The sequence below is a fragment of the Grampus griseus genome, assembly GCF_964374135.1.
Source record: "Grampus griseus genome assembly, chromosome: 13".
NCBI classification, from domain to species: domain Eukaryota; kingdom Metazoa; phylum Chordata; class Mammalia; order Artiodactyla; family Delphinidae; genus Grampus; species Grampus griseus.
Window position 1 is genome coordinate 56,811,755 of NC_139007.1, and position 18,828 is coordinate 56,830,582.

The 18,828-nt window shown below is 37.9% G+C and overlaps 1 protein-coding gene across 1 annotated transcript in view; it reads left to right on the forward strand.

Annotated features, from left to right (window-relative positions):
• Window positions 1–18,828, forward strand: part of L3MBTL3 (L3MBTL histone methyl-lysine binding protein 3) — a 95,679-nt gene that overhangs the window by 74,743 nt on the left and 2,108 nt on the right. Inside the window, exons 18-20 of the mRNA XM_082669058.1 lie at window positions 3,812–3,891; window positions 14,470–14,639; window positions 15,074–15,136. Coding sequence (XP_082525184.1) covers window positions 3,812–3,891; window positions 14,470–14,639; window positions 15,074–15,136 — 313 coding nt within the window. The remainder of the gene's footprint in view (window positions 1–3,811; window positions 3,892–14,469; window positions 14,640–15,073; window positions 15,137–18,828) is intronic.

Here is an 18,828-nt window from a genome sequence, read left to right on the forward strand (position 1 = left end):
AGGTCATATAGAACTTGTAAGTAGCAGAGCTGAAATGTGAACCAGGACTCTTCACTTTCAAAGACCATCGGCGTCACCACTGCTGGGCTGCTTTCTCCATGTTACGATACACTCCCCTGTGCCTAATCCGCTTGTATTCCCTTCCTAAACAAAATTGTTGGTAATGAAAAATGTCGATCAAGAGGAGAAGATAAAGGAGTTTTAAAGTAGAGGAAAATTGTCATATTAAAATACAACAAAAATATTTTTAGTTGTCATTAAAAAAAAAAATCTGTCAACAAGCATATCTTGCACTCTGTTTCAGAGTGTTACAGTATTATCACAGAGTTTTGACATTGTGATATAAACGTGTTTTGTGTATAATTGGAAGACTGTGCAGCTAGAATAACTTTTTGCTTGGGAAGTTGATATCCTAGATAAAGCATTTCATTTTTGCACAGAGAAATTAATCACAGTACCTATTCAGTGAGAATTAGCAGTGAAATTTCTAACCTTATAGGTGAGAGAAATATTGGTTGCCCAGTTGAGAAAGTGACTTTTATTTTAAATAAAATATAAAACAAGTAAGAATATTAGTGAGTCAGATTCCTCATTCCTGACCTTATCAATAAAAGACAGTTTGAAAATAAGATTATGACACCAGAAGGCCAGTTCCCTTTAACTGCATGTAACAAGGATATGGTACTGTATTCTGGAAAAACACAAGGGTAAAAAAACAAATAATAATTAAATCTAATTATAGATTTTGGTGTCAGTAAGACCTGGTGCTATATTTGCCCTGAAAATTTGGGATTAACCTCTTTAAGTTTCAGTGGATATAACAACAGAACCTTCTTTCAGTGATTGTTATGAAATAATGGACATGTAAAGAACTCGGCCAATCTTTGGTGCATAATATGTTCTTAAGTATATTGTTTTCTTATTATTACTTCTTATTAATACTGTTTCCACATTTCTGGATGTGCTTGGTCAGGATTCTGTTTCCTTCAGGGGTTCTGTTCATCCATCTGTTTCGTAATACCCCTTCTAAAAAACTATTCATATTGACCCCACCCTGCCAACCCTCTAGCTAAAGGAAACATCAGAACCCAAAGGGGCTTAGTCACTTTTAATTTTAAGGAGTTAGCAAAATCAATTTATTGATTGGAAATAAAACATTCAGTGAACATTTCTTGTGGAGTCCTGCATTGGAATTGTTTTTCGGTGAAGATAAATATCCATCTGTATATATTCCCAAGTTATATGGGTTAAATTTAATGAAATATCACGAGTTAAAGTAAGGAAAGTAAGAACTGAACACGCTTCTATAATGAAGGAACATGAATATACAAGCAGAAGGCTGCTTTTGTGCTTCTCTTCAGCAATGGATTATGGCACATTTAGGATGAAGAAACTTTTGGGGTCAATCATCTTATTTTCCTTTTCTATCTCTGTTCCCTCCTAGAAAATGATTCTTTTCCTACATTTCATAAAATAAGTCATTGGCATTGTATTTGGGCATAAGAATACAGAAGAACTTTCCTCATACTTAGGTCTTATAGCTTTAGTTTACTAAAGTTTACTTTAAAGGAAAATATAATATGCATTACTGAAACCACAAACATGTAACTGTTAATTATCAGTGGACAGTTTCAATCATGAAAAATGAAATATACAGAAAATTCTAAGATATAATTTTAGCCTTTGGGCTCAGTTTGGTTTTTTGTTTGTTTGGGGGGTTTTTTTTTTTTTTTTTTTAACCATTCACTAAAGCTTTTAGGCAATCTACAGTAATTAATTGGGAATTTATTTTCTTTGACTCTGAAAAATGCCAATTTTAAGCTATGTCACTCTGATGTGTGATTGTTTCTAATAACTATTAATATAGCCATCCACAAACCACTTATTTCAGTGGCCACAGTACTTACTGGGATAGATGTGTGGGCTCAAAGGTTATTATTTCCAGTTTAATATGAAACAAATTCAGAAGATCACATAAGCTAATTTTAGCATAATAAGCTGATTTTAACATGTTGTAATTACCAAGTCTAACTTCAACACTGTTTTTACAGAGAAGACAGTTTTCTACTATCACTTCAACTAGTGCCCTTTCTCCAGTTATCAGCAATTTTCTTATTTTCACTCTACCTCCATCTCCCCACTTTCTATGGAGTAAGAGCCCCCATAGTAATTAATTGATTTCTCTTGGAAAAAAAATTTTTATTGCATAATAACGATGATTCTTCCCATTCTCAGATAAGCAAGTATTCTTCAGCAGTTGTGATAAGTTGTTTTTAGTATGAAGTAAGCCAGGGAGCTCAGATTCCAGTGAAATTTCATGTGTCCCTGGAAATGATCTTTCTAAGAACTAGTGAACATTTTATTTATCTCATGCTTACTGTGTTGGCATCATTGTGTTAAATTATTATTGTTACAAAAAGGGAGTAAATTAGTGCCTTGGTAATTAAGACTATAGAACTCCTTTATATTTTGTTGGGATATTTGGTTTCAAAGGTATTATCCCTTTTCTTAACACTGAACAGAAGTGTGGTCTGAGTCTTCAAGAAACTAAGGATATATTTGTAAAGGTAACAGCATTTGAAACAACAGAACATCATAAGTACAGAGTATTATAGAGTATTATAAAGGATTTATTTTGAACCCTGAGAACGGAATACATTAGGTTAAAAATTTTAAATCCCTGAAGTTTAGTTTTAAAGAAAATATAAGTAGCCTGTGCCTGGTTTCCTTTAAAGCCATCTTTGTCACTGACTTCAGGGTAAAGCTCTGAATTAGGATTGGAATGGGTCCATTCCACTTTAGAGCATTCTTGGCATGGTTAGATTAGCATTAGTTCATTCCTGGTGAGAAAGAGGTGGAATCAGTTCAGCCTATGAATTTGACCTGATTAAGCCAGGAAAAGCTTCCTAGAATTGAGTTTGATTCTCCTGGGCAATCTCAGCCTCAATCTCAGATTCTGGAGCTGAGTAGTATATAGTGACTTCATTAAATGGTATGGACTTTAAAACCATTTTCCTACTTAAAATTGTAGTCTTACCATACAGGACAAGTAAAATTCCTCATGGATACATGTCCCAATTTGAAGTTGAAATATTCAGTGGCCACATTTTCCAGAAAGTTAACCTTAATACCATTCTTAGCTTTAAAATCTTTCTTAATACCATTCTTAGCTTTAAAATCTTTCTGAACAGTAAATGAAGATAAAAAATAAATAAAAAGTAAATGAAAATTGATAATGAGGAAAATGAACATTTATAGGTGTTTTTATTTTATTTTATTGTTTTATTTTTTTCTTTTTTTGCGGTACGCGGGCCTCTCACTGCTGTGGCCCCTCCCGTTGCGGAGCACAGGCTCCGGACGCGCAGGCTCAGCGGCCATGGCTCACGACCCCAGCCGCTCCGCGGCACGTGGGATCTTCTCGGACCGGGGCACGAACCCGTGTCCCCTGCATCGGCAGGCGGACTCTCAACCACTGCGCCACCAGGGAAGTCCCTATAGGTGTTTTTAGTATTAATTGCTTCTTAGTAAAACTGAAAATCCTTTCTAACATTTTAATGGTATCATTTGTTTTTAAATTAAAAAAAAAAACAGTTGCTGAGGTGCAGTTTTGAGCCATTCCCTTTTTCTTTGTACTTCAATTTTTATTTTATTTTTTTATATACATCAGGTTCTTATTATCTGTTTTATACATATTAGTGTATATATGTCAGTCCCAGTCTCCCAGTTCATCCCACCACTACCACCCACCCCCACTTTCCCATTTCTTTAAACGTTTCTATTACAAAATATTAAAACACCTATTTTTTCTCAGAGACCAGCATGCTGATGATGTCAAAGAAGACTTTGAAGAGAGAACAGAGAGTGAAATGAGGACATCACATGAAGCCACAGGTACCCATAATAATCTCATATTATTGATGGGTATTATTGATGGGTATTGATGGGTATTACTATTAATACTCAACAATCAAAACTTAACTGGAATGCAGCAGTCCCTTTTATATATTAAAGATAAACTTCATTTGGTTGGTTCTGTTACCACAGGCAATAAAAGTGTATTGTTCAGGATAGATTTGGTGTATACTTCACAATGATATGGGTCCATCTGTGACCTGTATTTACAGTCTGTTTCACATATCTGTACAATATTGTATATAAAGTTTGGATAAGGCATTCTGTTTGGTCCTTGTCGTAAATTTTTTTGATATTGTTGATATCATTTGCTTCATATGTTTCAGACTCATCTCAGAATGTGTTGAAATTCCAATAGAACTAATATGGTCTTAATCTAATACCACAAAATGAAAAGGAAATTGCTTGAACAAAAGTTTTAAGTTGTATTGGAGAAAGTAATTTGTCTTACATGTTTGCTGAATAGATATTACAGTGGTTTAACTGAACAATGAAGTCGTAATGACTGTTACTCATAGTATAAATGGTATTTATGCATAGTGTTATAATTATTTTTTATAAGAAAATGTTGTCCCGATTATGATTTTAATGATTGTCCCTGGGGACTTTGCTTGTCATGTGCGTTATTTGGTTTAGACTGTTTATGAGATTGTAGAATGGCACCTAAGGACTGTTTGCCTATAATGACCTATTCCATAAGTGATGCCTTGATTTCCATATTTGATTGTCATAGAGCAGTAATTTATGATTAATTTAAAAGTTATATTCTCTGCTGTCCTCAGCATGTTTTATGGTGTTTAGTCTTGCACCACATACAAACCCTTCAGATGGCCAGGGTTTGCATCCCTGATCTGTTACCACCTGCTAGCTGTGTAATCTTGGACATTTCATGGAATACGTTTCAGTGCTTGTTTCCTTATCTGTCCAGAAGGTTGATGATGGTAACTCCCTCCCACAGTTGTTGTGGGGATTGAGTACAGTAACATTTGTAACTTGCTTAGGACAGTGCTTGGCACGTGATAAGTGCTATAATGTTTCTGGTCATTTAGAAAGGAAGAAAAACATTTAATTTACGAAGCTTTTGTCGTCAGGGTATATCGGGTTCTTAATCAAAGGCTTCAGCCTTTCTTTGTGAATGGTGGTTAGGAGCACGGCCTTCATTCGCTTCTCAGCTCCACCAGTACTAGCTGTGTGGCTGGCTTTGGGAAAAGTATTTAACTTCTCTGTTCCTCAGTTTCTTAATAGTACCCACATCACTGGATTATTATGAGGAATAAATGCATCAGTGGCCAAAGTATTAGCTGCTAGTGGTAGTAGTAGTAATAGCAGAAGTAGTAGTAGTATTGTGAAATGAGTGTCTATTGCATGGAATTATCTGATCATTGCAAGGTTTAGATAGATTCATAATAAAATCTTCTGGGCTGACTTTTTGAGGGAGTAATAATTTGACAACCTTTTCAGTTTCTTCCTAATTTCGTGATGCAATTCACTTTTCATTTTATTTGCTGAGCTGATTTTGATCACTTTTTTCTGAACATAGTCTAATTAATGGAGAATTTCAGGTTTATTAACATGATATGCATGGTGTTCTCTCTTTTTCTGTGATAGTTTTATGTCTTTTCAAACTTTGTATATTTTTATCCTGTTTTTTAAATTTGAATTGCCTGAGTTTTTCTGTTTTACAATTCTTTCCAAAGAAACATTGCAAGGATCCATATATAACTCTGTTATTTTTGTCACCCATAAAACCTATAGTTCAATATGCGTATTTTACTTACTGTCTTATTTTTCATTAGTGAAAGGGAGCCTCATAAAAACAAGCTGCTTTGAGAATTTTTGCACATACGTTCCTAAGTAAGGTTCGCATATTAATATCTCATCCAGTTTTAGCCTCCTAAAATGAGTTTGATGACTTCCCTTCTCTTTTGAAACATTTTATGTAAAACTTCCATAAAGTTAATTTTTACTGTAGTGAAATCATGTTATTATGATTGTCAGCTTTTATTTAACTGCTTTCTCAGCTTTAGATTTCCTTTCTTTTTTTTTTTTTGAAAATTTTTTCCAGATTCATGTTGTATGGAAAAGATTTGAATTTCACTTCCTGACGTTACCATTTAAGAGTTCATTGGTTGTCTTTCCCTGGACCCCATGATCCTTCAGTCCAAAATGAGATCTTATGGTGTCTGAGGGCTCCTGTATCTTGGTGACGTTGGTGATGTCTCAGATCCTAGTCAGTGGGTGGATGTGTTTAGTTTTTTCTGTCCTCCTGCCTCTCAGGTCTCAGTAGAGCCATGACCTAGTGTCTCAGATTGGGCTCTCTGGAAACAGACATTGGGAGTGCTGTGTGCAGAAGGTTTTTGGTGGGTACTTTTGGGAACGATACCAATGAGAGAGTGAGAGAAGCAACAGTGGGCAGAATGAGCTGTGATGCAGTTATAGCAGAAGCCTCAGTCGATCCCACAAATGAGCTCCAGATGACCCTTCCGAGTTATCCCAAATTTAGGCATGAGGACCAGGCCTTTGTATTGACTAGTCCTTGGATGTTGGCTGAGACGGGCCGTGTCCTTGGGCAAGGAGCCTCCCTTTGGCTTAGGGCAGTTCCTGGAGAAGGAGGTAGCTCTGAGGCATCAGCAGTCAGCAGGTAGGAGAATGAATCTCTGGGTTCCAAAGGGGGAGCCCACCACAGTGTCCACTACACCTAGCTAGTCATTTGGTCTCTGACTTTCCTTTAAGAAAAATCAAACAGAACTGAAAAAAACTGAACAACAAACCAGAACATCCTTTCACATATGTGGGATTAGGCCCAATTCAATCCAACCTTTTTGTTTTAGACAATGAATCCGGCTCCTAAATTCAGTCTTTTCATTATTTTGCCTGAGATGTCATGCGCTTTATTTACTTTTTCTTTTTAGATCCAGGATTTTTTTTTTAATCCAGAAAAATTCCTTCAGTTATTATTTTTGTTATTACTTTTGTTCTTTTCTCCTTTTTGATTGGTAATACCTTTTACTCTTGGGTTAGATCCAAAGGATGTTATTCAAAATATTTAACAATTGGTTTGACAGCCAACATTGCACAGGACAGTTAAAACAAACACCAGCCTTAGTGCTGGAGCAGAGTTTGGAAGCTCCCTGCTGTACTTCGGTGCAGCATCTGGAAGTCCTGCAAGGGCCTGACTGCTGAGGATGGAGGGGACTATTACCAGCCATTATGGAAGTATTTTAATATTCCAACAGCTTATGCATTTTTTGATATTCTAGACATATTTCTCAAGTTGAAATGTCTTACTCTAGCTCTGTCAAGTCTACTAGTTACTGCCTTTAACGTGAATTTTAATAGTGGTTTTTATTTTCCTTTAATTTCCTGCACTGGCTTGTTTTTTTCTTTTCATAGCCTGTTTTGTTTTGTAGACGTCATGTTCCCTTGTGCCTTACTAAAATCATGAAACGCTTCTGTCAATAAATCAATGGTCCTCTCCCAATGTTTTGTAGAACTTATCAGAGGCCCCTGGTGATTGTTTTTTATTTTATCATTTTTGAGTGCAGAGAAGTTTCCCCAGGTTTTTTGTGAAGAACACTTACCCCTCAATGCTCCCATTTGGGTGCCAGTAGAATTCCTCTTTCACAGCTGAGCCTGAGGGTCAGGTAGATGTGCTGAGCCTAGTAGGTGCTCACCAGTGTTCATTCACAATATCATTCACCAGTGGTGGAATAGGGGAAAGGAGAGAAATCTTCTTGCAGTTTGTGCCCTATTTAGTATAGAGGAGTCTGAAAAGAAGCCGCCCTGTATTCCTTATAGCTAGTAGGATTTAAGATTCAGTAAGCCCATGAGAACTATTTTGTTTGGAGTCTTAGAGCAAATTGATTTTTAAAAGCACTTCCCCCTAGAAAAACATCTTCCTACCTTGCTTCTTCAGTTAATTCAATTTAATTCCATACAATATGTGTGATTATGAGCCTTTTTGATTTTTTGATGATTGCCACTATGCTACCGAATTTGACCTTTGGGGACCTTTACTGAATACAATGCATCACTTTTTCTTCTTTTTCTTTTTGTTGGCTTCTGTCTCCTTTGCCTGAAAGATAAACTAATTCATTTCCTCCATTGTAGGAAGGTCCATTAATAAAGGATCCTATAAATTGACCTTCAAATTTAAACTCCTCTATTCCTGGGAAACGTGTAATTTTCTTTTCCCTTCTGCAAACATTCTCTCTCAGGGGTGCTGATATGCAGAAAGAGTTGAATTTTATTTTGTAATGTACTAGATTCTCACTTGAAGAATCAGGCTTGCCTTTTGCTTCCATAGCAGTTGGTTTTTATTTTGGTTGTTAACCTTGAAATGATCCTCAAATATTTTTCACGCCTGCGTTTAGGATCTTGGAGCTAATTTTATCCACATTCCTTGATGCTGTGATCCATTTATTTTACCCAATCATTGTTATTGTTCATCCTTTTTATATTTAGTCACCAGTTAGTAACTCCATTAAAAAAAACTTGGTTGACAGATGTATCCCATTTCTCCTGGCTTTTTTCCCTTTCACATTAAGAGCATTTTTCTATAGGCTCGTGGAATATTAGCTTAAAAGGGTCACTGATTCCTTTTCATCTTTGCCTTTTTATATTCAGGATACTCTCAGTGGCATGCCTTTCTTTCAAGATAGGAATAAGTTTTCCCACTTGCTGAGTCTTTACTATATGTCAGACACTGGAATAAGCATTTTTAAAAATATCATGTAGTCGTTACAGTGATCCTGTCACATTGATTTAGCCAAAATTTAGAGCTAGTTAGTGGCAGAACAGGGACTTGAATCCATGTATATCAGACTCTTAAACTCACCCCCTTGACCATGACCCTGTACTTTCTTATTAGGAGACAGAAGATCCAGGGTCACTTTCTGATGCTTCCCCTATCTCACAGGGTGGCTTTGGGCTTTGCCCTGTCTCACAATGTGTTTTCCTCATCTTCGGGTTAGCTACCTCCTAGCATTGTTTTGAAACTAAAATGAAACAAGGCAGTTGGAGATTCTGGTCTCACTTCTGTCACTGGCTTCAAGGGATAAGGAATGAGTCAGGACAAGTGGAAAGTCATGCTGTGGCTTGTTGATTTAGCATTGTTCAGACTTGGAAACAGGAAGCAGAATGGGATCTGAGTCCGAAAGCAGCAGGGAGCATGAAGAGAACTTTTCCTTTTCTCTGGATCTTGCCCTCCCTGTGGTTCTACTGGGCCCGAATGGGAACAGTCCTGTAGGAAGCAGGTTCTCATGCTCCATGGTAGTGAAGACATCTCTTTCTACTGGGAGATTTCATGTTTGGTTTAGATGGTGGTCTCTATTCTGAAGATTATTGTCTTGATTCTGCATGAAACATTGGAGGATATATTTCTTCAGGATCACCTTTATCAGACCTGTCTTCTCACAAGAGTTAATCTTCTCCTTCACTTTTTCCTACCCTATGCCAAATCAAGGATTTTAATACCTCTATTCTCAGCCAGAACTGAGAGACATTTGTATTTGCAAATATCTGCTTTGGATAACTACATTATTATCTATTAAACTTCATTTCAAGAAAGTCTACAAGAATATGCTGTATTGATGTAGCCTTCCACATTGCATTGTAAGTGCTGAATAAGTAATTGCTGAATGAGTGATTTCCATATTATAAACAATATATGTAAATGGTAGAGGCAGGGCTTTACTATCCATCCATAAAGTATCAACATAAGAAAAATATTCCTCATTTGATAATTGTCTAGAGAGATAGCAGTAAGACCAAAGATCCACAAAGTTATTTCTCTTAACGCTACTCCCATCTAATATTTTCTTGCTTCTGTTATTAAGGGAGCCCAGCAATTGATGTTTTAATAATTATTTCCAAAAATGCATTAAATTGCTTTCCAAGTCACCAAAGTGAGGCTTTCATTTTTTTGTTATTATTTTTGAGTAACAATAAGTATCTTATCCAATATCAGCTTCTGGTTTTATATAACTTATTGTTAAAATAACATATTTATTATAGAATAATTAGAAAATACAGGGAATCAAATAGCAGAAAATCAAAATTATCTGTAATTTTATTTTCTAACACACCATTTTCTGAATTTTGGGGAGTTTTTTTGGGATTTTTTAATATCTGAAATATTGTACTAACTACTTTGTAACCTGCAGTTTTCTAACTACGTAATATTACAATCATTTTTACATAACTATTTATACTAATTACAAAATAATATTAAATATTCCCTCTGTGGATCGATGCTCAATGCAGCATCATTTAATGGACCAATCTCTAGTGGGTATCTAAGCTAGTTATTTCCTGTCTCTCACTATTGTAAACGCTCTTGCAGTAAACCGTGGTAGTGATTAGGATTAGCGGGTGTGTGTGTGTGTGTGTGTGTGTGTGTGTGTGTGTGTGTGTGTGTGTGACATAAAACCCATACAAGTGGTTTATATCAGGAAAAAGCAGTCTATCTCTGTCTCACATGGAGGAGGCTCAAGGGTAGGTGCTCCAGGATTTAATGGTGCTCAACAGTATTAGGAAGTCAGGTTCCATGTATCTTGTTGCTCTCCTTTGCAGAGTGTCTTTTCCCAAGGTCTTATCTTGGTCAAGGGTGGTTCTGGGGGGCTAGTTATTCAGTTACTGTTCTCCCCCAGGAGGAAGGAGAGTCAGGGTGTGGGAGTAGTGAGAAAAAGTTTGACCATATACCTTGGGTAAATTTTCTTCTTGGGAAACTTCAAAAAAATACATAGAACTCCTTAAAAACTATTATTTTTCATGCAGCTAAATCATTTGAGAGGAGGGTGGTGAGAAATCTGACCCTCTTAAAATGCTATTGGCAGAAATGTCTTCCAGAATAAAAAAGCTTTGTTTTCTAAAGCACATTATACACATTCAAGCCTACTCTTCCCTACTCTTTGCACTGAGCCAGCTACTTGAGCCAGAGTCTCTGTGCGTTTATTTTAGTCTATATCACATGTTAAAATAGAAACCTGGAGTCACATTTCTCTGCATTTCAAGGGATCCAATACATATCCACTCAAATGAAGTTGTTTTCTTTATCCTTTTTGGATTGGGGGCGTGTACCTAACATCTTCTGAGGAGATGGCATATTCTGTGGTTGGTAAATGCTACAGTTGCCCCATTCGTCAGAAAATAACACTGGGCATCAGTCAACATGAAAGAATCAGCAAGAGGAAGGGGGGTCTTAAGGTGAAGGATGCAAAGTTGGTATTAGTATTGGAGTGGTGTATGAGTCTAGGCCTATGTGTAATGTCAGCTTCGAAGACATGCAAACGCCACCAGAAATATAGGAGCTTTAGGGTTTTTAGTCACTTCTTTAGAATGGCTCAGTTATTTTTCTAAGGAATAATGATGTAGGAGCATTAGAAATGAACTGTGAATAATACAACTTTAGCAGGAATAGAATGACCATAGAATGGAGCTTCAGTGAAGGAGGAAACAGTGCCAAGTGTCAACAGAACATAAATAGTTATAGAAGAAAGTGTATGGCTTTGGAAAAAACTGACACTCTGTGGCAGGCAATCCAAATACAAGTTACAAAGTAGACTGTGTTGTTTTACTCTAGTGTGGAACTAGAACTCTTACCATTTCATATAAGTCCATCTCCTGAAGGATTTACAAATAATGTGTTGCAAATAATTGCTGAACTCTTAGGACTGTCTGAGATTAAGGAATGTTTTAAAGTTACCCCATATTTATGCAAAACAAAGCTTTCTTGAACTCTGGGCAATTTTAAAAGAATAAAAACAAACTGGTACAGGTTTGTATATTTGGCTCATAATAGATTTTCAGTAAAATAGGATGAAGACCTAAAACCTTAAAACCAATTATATGAGATTCGGTGGATGAAATGTGGAAAGAGGGACCATGAAGGGTTTTTTATAAAATATTTGAAGAATTGGAAGGTTTCATGGGGAGCAGACACAGTTTTCTATATGAGCTCACTCAGGTAGAGCAAGGACCAGTGGGTGTTAGCTCCAGTAAGATAGATTTTTTTTTTCTTTTAATTCAGTATAGCGACTTTTCTAACATTCAGAGCAATTCAGATTTACATTAGGCTAGTTGAAGAGAAAAGTTATCAAAGATCCACAATAAAACAGTAGGAAGTAGTTTTTAAAAAACTATTCCACTTATAATAGCAACAGAAAACATCAGACACACAAAAATAAATTTAACAAAAGATATGCAAGACCTCTACATGAAAATGACAAAACATTGAAGAGGGGTGTTTTAAGATCCAAAGAAATGGAGAGAGATTCCTTGTTCTTGAATTGAAAGGCTTGATATTGTGAAGATGTTCTCTCTCACCGAATTGATGTATATTCAGTGGTTTTCCCAATGTAAATCCTAGCATTTTTTTTAACAAGCAGATCCTAAAATTGGAAATGCAAAGGGGTAAGGATAGTCAAGGAGTCTTGAAGAAGACCTAGATCACAGATATCAGTACACTCATAAAATGAGAGTAATTAAAGCCTGCGGGTCGGTGTGAAGAGACCAGTGGAACAGAAGAGAATATTTGAAAACACAGTTAGATTTATTTTTAAGCTGGCACTGCAGTACAGCAGGGAAAGGATGGTTGGTCTTTTTCATTAAATCATGGTTGGGCAATTAGAAATCCATGTGGGAAAAAACCATGAATATTGATCTTTACCTCATACCATAACAAAAATAAATTTCAGATGGATTGTGACCTCAACGTGAAAGGTAAAACATAAAGTGTTCAGAGGAAAACAGAGGAGGCTATCTTCAGGACCTTGGGGTGAGCAAAGATTTCTTCAAAAGTACTATCCCTAAAAGAAAAAATTAATAAATTTTACTACAATTAAGAACTTCTGTTTATCAAAAGACCTTTTTAAGAGAGTAAAAAGAAGACACAGAGTGGGAGGAGATATAAGTAATACATATTTTCAAGAAAGGATTCTTACCCAGAGTATATATATATATAGATAACTTCTACAAATCAGTTAAGAAAAAGGCAAGATGGCCTCATGGAAAAATGGGCATAAAATAGATAAGTACTTCACAAAAGAGGTTCTCCATGTGACCAATGAACTTACAAAAAGATTGTCAACTTTGTCATCAGACAAATGCGGTTGTAACCACAGTATGATGCCATGACACCCGCACCAAAAGGGTTACAGTGAGCAAGATAGACAATACCACATGCTGATAAGAACATGTATGGAGCATTTGGAACACTTATGCTGTTAGTAGGTGTGTACTACACAGCTGTTTTGGAAAACGGGTGGAATTTGCTGAGACTTAATGTACACAAACGTCATAACCACAAAGTCCCACTCTTCAGTATGTATGCAACAGAAAGGCATACATATATTCAAGAAAAGATATGTACGAGAGCGTGCACAGCAACACTGTCGGTCTTAGCCAAAACTTAAAAACAACTCAAATGTCCATCAGCTCCAAATTAATTGTGAAATATTCATAACAGTGAAAAACCACACAGCAAAGAGCAGGTGAGCTACAACTACATACAGCAATGTGGATGAATCACACAGACACTATTGAGAGAAAGAAGCCGGATACCAAGTTTCCATCAAACTTACAGTTCAGAACCAGGGCAAAAGAAGCGAGGGTGTTCGAAGTCAGGGAAGTGGTTTCCTTGCTGGATGGGGTGTGATTGGAGGGGGTTCTAGGTGTGCTGCCACCTTCAGTTTTTAGCTGAGCTGGTGGGCAGAGCGGAGAGTAAGTGTGGGGAGGTGCCTTCTTCTGATGGGCTTTGAGTAAGTAGTTTTCAGAAAAGATTTCCGTTCTAAAGGATCCGATCTTACGGAGATAATGATGGACAAACTCTAAGTCAAGAGTCCCAAGGAAAAAAAAAAAACATTGGCTAGAAAACAGCTGTTTTAGAAGAGCAGCAGGTAAACTAGGTTTGGATTCAGAAGAACTGGCAGATAGATAGAATATTCTGTAGTTTTAACTTTGATCTTCACAAGTGAAGAATGACAAAAGCATTTGCCTTTATGCTATTTTATCTTTATTTCAATAATTTCATATCCCCTTTCAAAAAATATAAGTTGGCTATTTGAAAAATCGATGTGATTAGTAAATAGAAATTGGAAGAACAGAACAGGGCTGAAGTAAAAGGAGAGAACAGGTATGGTAACTGCAGGGTAAACATAGCGGCTGGACTTGAGCCTGCAACTTGGCTCTTACTTTTAGGACATGCAAAGCCAAAAGGGAACCAAGTATAATTTCGTAGGGTGAGAGTTATTTTCCTTGTCACTAAAGCTCGGGGGCAGATTTCTTATCTGAAGCATTAAAGAGGGAACGTTGAATGGTGTGATGATGCATGTCTTCAGTGATGGGTGATGTGGCAAACGTGTCGGTTGAACTTCAGGTTGTTTCTTATGGTGACTTTCAGTAAAGATGAACGAGAGTGTAATTATTCAATGAATGTAATGTTGAACCAATGCTTTACCTTGCTTCCATGCTACTCATTGTTTGGGGGCGACACATGGCATTGGGGGCTTTTTTGGCTGCTTTTCAGAGAGTGAATTCCTGATTGTTTCTGTCAACCAGGTGCCCGGGAAGAACCCAGCGTACAGCAGGCACAGCGGCGGTCGGCGGTCTTTCTGTCCTTTAAGTCCCCAATTCCATGTCTGCCCTTGCGTTGGGAGCAGCAGAGCAAACTTCTCCCAACTGTAGCTGGCATCCCTGCCAGTAAAGTTTCCAAATGGAGCACAGATGAGGTATATTTTATTTTCTTGGTCTGTCAGGGGCCAGACGTAGGAGTACTGGCTTAAGGAGAGGGCAACATGAATGCATGTGGGATTTAGTCTTTTTTTTTCTGAAAGAGAAGAAATTATTCTGAGAGAAACAATGAAAGTATAGGTTAAATATTTTGAACCTGTAGCATTTAGATTCTGGCTTCTTTTTTTTTTTTTTGGCGGTATGCGGGCCTTTCACTGTTGTGGCCTCTCCCGTTGCGGAGCACAGGCTCCGGACGCGCAGGCTCAGCGGCCATGGCTCACGGGCCCAGCCGCTCTGCGGCATGTGGGATCTTCCCAGACCGGGGCACGAACCCGTGTCCCCTGCATCGGCAGGCGGACTCTCAACCACTGTGCCACCAGGGAAGCCCCCAGCTTCTTTTTTTAAACTGGAATTTTAATCATATTTTTAACAGGTGTCAGAGTTCATACAGAGCTTACCTGGATGTGAAGAACATGGAAAGGTATTTAAAGACGAAGTAAGTATTCCACTAAATTGCAGTATGTTACTTAAGGGGGGACAAAGCACTGAATGGCAGTGAATGGTGAAATGTTCTAAATTGGCAGAGGAAGGAAGAGACGGGTTATGTTGAAACTGACAAAGTGATATCGAGTTGTCTAACAAGCAGCATTAATCAGTTGTATAAAATTGTGTTTGTATAAAATTAGATGCAAAGGAAATTGTGCCATTTTATTGATGCCCCACAGCAGTAGCACTAAGCTCATTATTTAACAAAACAAACACAAAACTTAAAAACATGCATTTATATAGTGTATAGCACAGAAAGAAACCAACGCAAGAAAGAAGCAACGTTTCATTTTTAACAAAGTAAAATTAGTTCCCATTATTTTATTTTCAAACATCATTTTAACACCAAAATTAACTTCATTTGATGCTGATAGTTAATATTACCATTATTGCTAAAACAGTCCCTTAGATCTTATATATTTCTCAGTGATATTTATTCTAACTGATATTCATTACATCTATTACCGTCTGCTGTTGGAAGATGATTTTATTAGTTGTTTTCATCTGCCTGTCCAAAACTTCAATTATAAGGGATGATTAATAATGATACCACCTCTAGTGAGCATTAGGACAAAAAGGAATTCTACTTCTAACTACACTAGAAGCAGGAGACTCTTTTCACTAGAGACCTTTAAAAATAAGCCACTTGCCTGTCATCTCCTCCAAGCAGACCAGTCAGTTATCACCCTGATCTCAGAAGGTACAATGAGGACTAAGTCGTCTCAGAAGGCTTTGTCCAGCATCTGCTGTCTGCAGCTGTAAGATACCTTGTTTGCTCCTATGCTTAGCCTCCACTGTTCAAATAGCACACTTTCAGTTAAGAGTGTGCAAGAGTGTGCAAGAGTGTCAGCACAGCCAAGAATTGAGCCGCCGGTCGCCAATGTCATTATACTGTTAGGTATCATTTATGCTTTATGTGGGTGCCTGTTAAAATGCACAAGGATCTGATTGTCATCAGCCTTTTTCTGATTTATGGTCTTACTTTCAGAAATGTTCTGTCTTTCTAGTTGAAGGTCAAATTAAAGAATTTGCAGTTATTCAGATTTTGAGTTTCTTAAAGCCCAGGTCCCAGGTGTCTTTGTGGGTTACTCTCAGTCGATTTTCGATCCCTGAGCAGACTTAGATTCCTGCAGGGAGCTGTTGCTCTTTCTTTGAAAGAGCCATGTAGTAACATTACCTTTGAAAATGATGAAACAATTTTAAAAATAAATTTCTAGCACATCTATTTTATAAATTCTACTTTTGCTTCTGTTGATATCTAGCCAATCCATATAGATTTGCTCTGTTATTTAGGTTAAGTAAGATTCAAATTCAAATGATATGTTATTTCTTTGAATAACTTTTTTCTTCATATTATCTTTGGAGACACTCCCCAGGCACCTAATATCCTCAAAGACAGAGCCTTCTTTTGAAGAATGAGGCGATGAATGTTCTCTGTCAACATGTATCATTCATGTGTTCATTCCACTATTCATTCACCCTGTGAAATCTTGTTAAATTCCTACCATTTGTATGATACTCCATGTAATGCTCTAGTAAGAGGGTTAATTCAGAGATAATAGGACATGATCCTTGCTCTCACATGTCTCACCAGGTCAGCAGGCGTGGGTTTTGAGTCCTAGATGAAAATGAGAAAACAAATCTAGCTAAAGTCTTGTAAGTCATCTCTAAAAGGCAAAGTGCAGGTGTGGGCTATTATTTGAAACCATCCCAGATGACTCCTTCTCTTACATACTCCGCATTTAATCTGTTGAAAACCCTATTGGATGTGTTTTGAAAGCATTTAGGAGTCCCAGCTCCCTCTCCCCGCTCCACCGCTACGTGTGGTCAGAGCTGCCATCCTCTCCTGCCTGGATTAAAGCAATAACCTCCTAGCCGGGCTCCCCGCTTCTATTTCTGCTCCTCTATAATCTTTTTTTAAAATAGTATTTTATTTATTTATTTTATTTTTGGCTGTGTTGGGTCTTCGTTGCTGCGCGAGGGCTTTCTCTGGTTGTGGCGAGCGGGGGCAACTCTTTGTTGCGGTGCGCGGGCTTCTCATTGCAGTGGCTTCTCTTGTTGCGGAGCATGGGCTCTAGGCATGTGGGCTTCAGTAGTTGTGACTCGCAGGCTCTAGAGCGCAGGCTTAGTAGTTGTGGCTCTTGGGCTCTAGAGTGCAGGCTCAGTAGTTGTGGCGCACGGGCTCAGTAGTTGTGGCTCGCGGGCTCTAGAGCACAGGCTCAGTAGTTGTGGCTCTTGGGCTCTAGAGCGCAGGCTCAGTAGTTGTGGCGCACGGGCTTAGTTGCTCCGCAGCATGTGAGATCTTCCCAGACCAGGGCTCGAACCCGTGTCCCCTGCATTAGCACTGCACCACCAGGGAAGTCCCTGCTCCTCTGTAATTTATTTCCAGCATAGCTGGGCTGATTCTGCTACAAGATAAAGTCAAATCATGTCACTCCTCTGTTCAGGTCTTTCCGGTAGTTAAATCAGAGCAAAAGCCAAGAGCCTCACAAGGGCGACAGTCTGACACCCCATCACCTCTCTCACCGCCTGACCTCTTCATCCACTCTGTCCCCTGCTTGCACTGTTCCACACACAGACCTCCTTGCCATTCCTCAGATTATCCAGGTACACTCTGGCTCCCCCCTCTGCCTGGGATGCTCTTCCTCTAGGTGCTCACGTAGCTTACTCCACTTCTCAATATCCTATCCTGACTATCCTCCTTCAATCTGCCACCTGCCACCACACATCCATCCTGGCCCTACTGTCCACTCATCTCCCCGACTCGCAGTTTTTTCATACCACTAATCACCTTTTAGAATTAGTTACTAATTAATTTGCTTATTATGGTTTTTCTTATAGTCTGTCTCCTACTACTAAAATGTAAACTCTACAAGGAGTTTTTATTTGTTTGCTTAGTTTTGTTTTTATCTGTTTTAGTCTGAGCTATATGCCCAGGCCCAAGAATAATATGTAGACTCTAATGGGTATTTAATAAGTTTGTGTTGAATGAATAGACTCATACCTTTACACTCTGAGAAAGACATTCAAAGAGCATATCGCTGTGATTTGCAGAGTTACAACACTGGAAAAGAACCATGAGCGCACAGTGGAAAGAGCAATGAAATGGAAGGCAAGAACCCCAAGTTCCAAATCCTCCTTCAGAGTTTTGGGCCTTTAGCAAGATACTTAATCTCCGGAGCTAGACCAGTTTATATATATTACAAAAGCATAAACCAAAAATAAACGCAGCAATCCATTGCAGTAATTACTGTTTTCAGAAAGTACTTCCTTAAATTATTTACTTCTTTCCAGTTGAGGCTTATCCTTATGGCTACACATCAGAGCAGCTTGTATGTCATATACTAAAGTTTGGCTCTAGCCTCAAGATGACTTCTTTCTTCCCAGGTTAGCTTTAAAAATAATAATCTACCAAAACTTATCCTTCTCATCCCACTCCTAGCTTTTAGACTCCAGCCTCGTTAGCTCTGCATGTTCCTTTTCATCAGTCATCTGTCACTTTAAATTCTTACTTAGTCCCAGAAGAAGACTCAGTAGGGCCCAAGGTTATAATAAACTATTCACTCTTTGTAGTGAGCTCCCTGGGAACCCGGTATGTTGACATTTTAGTTAATGTCTTAGACGACTTCTATCAGACCCTTC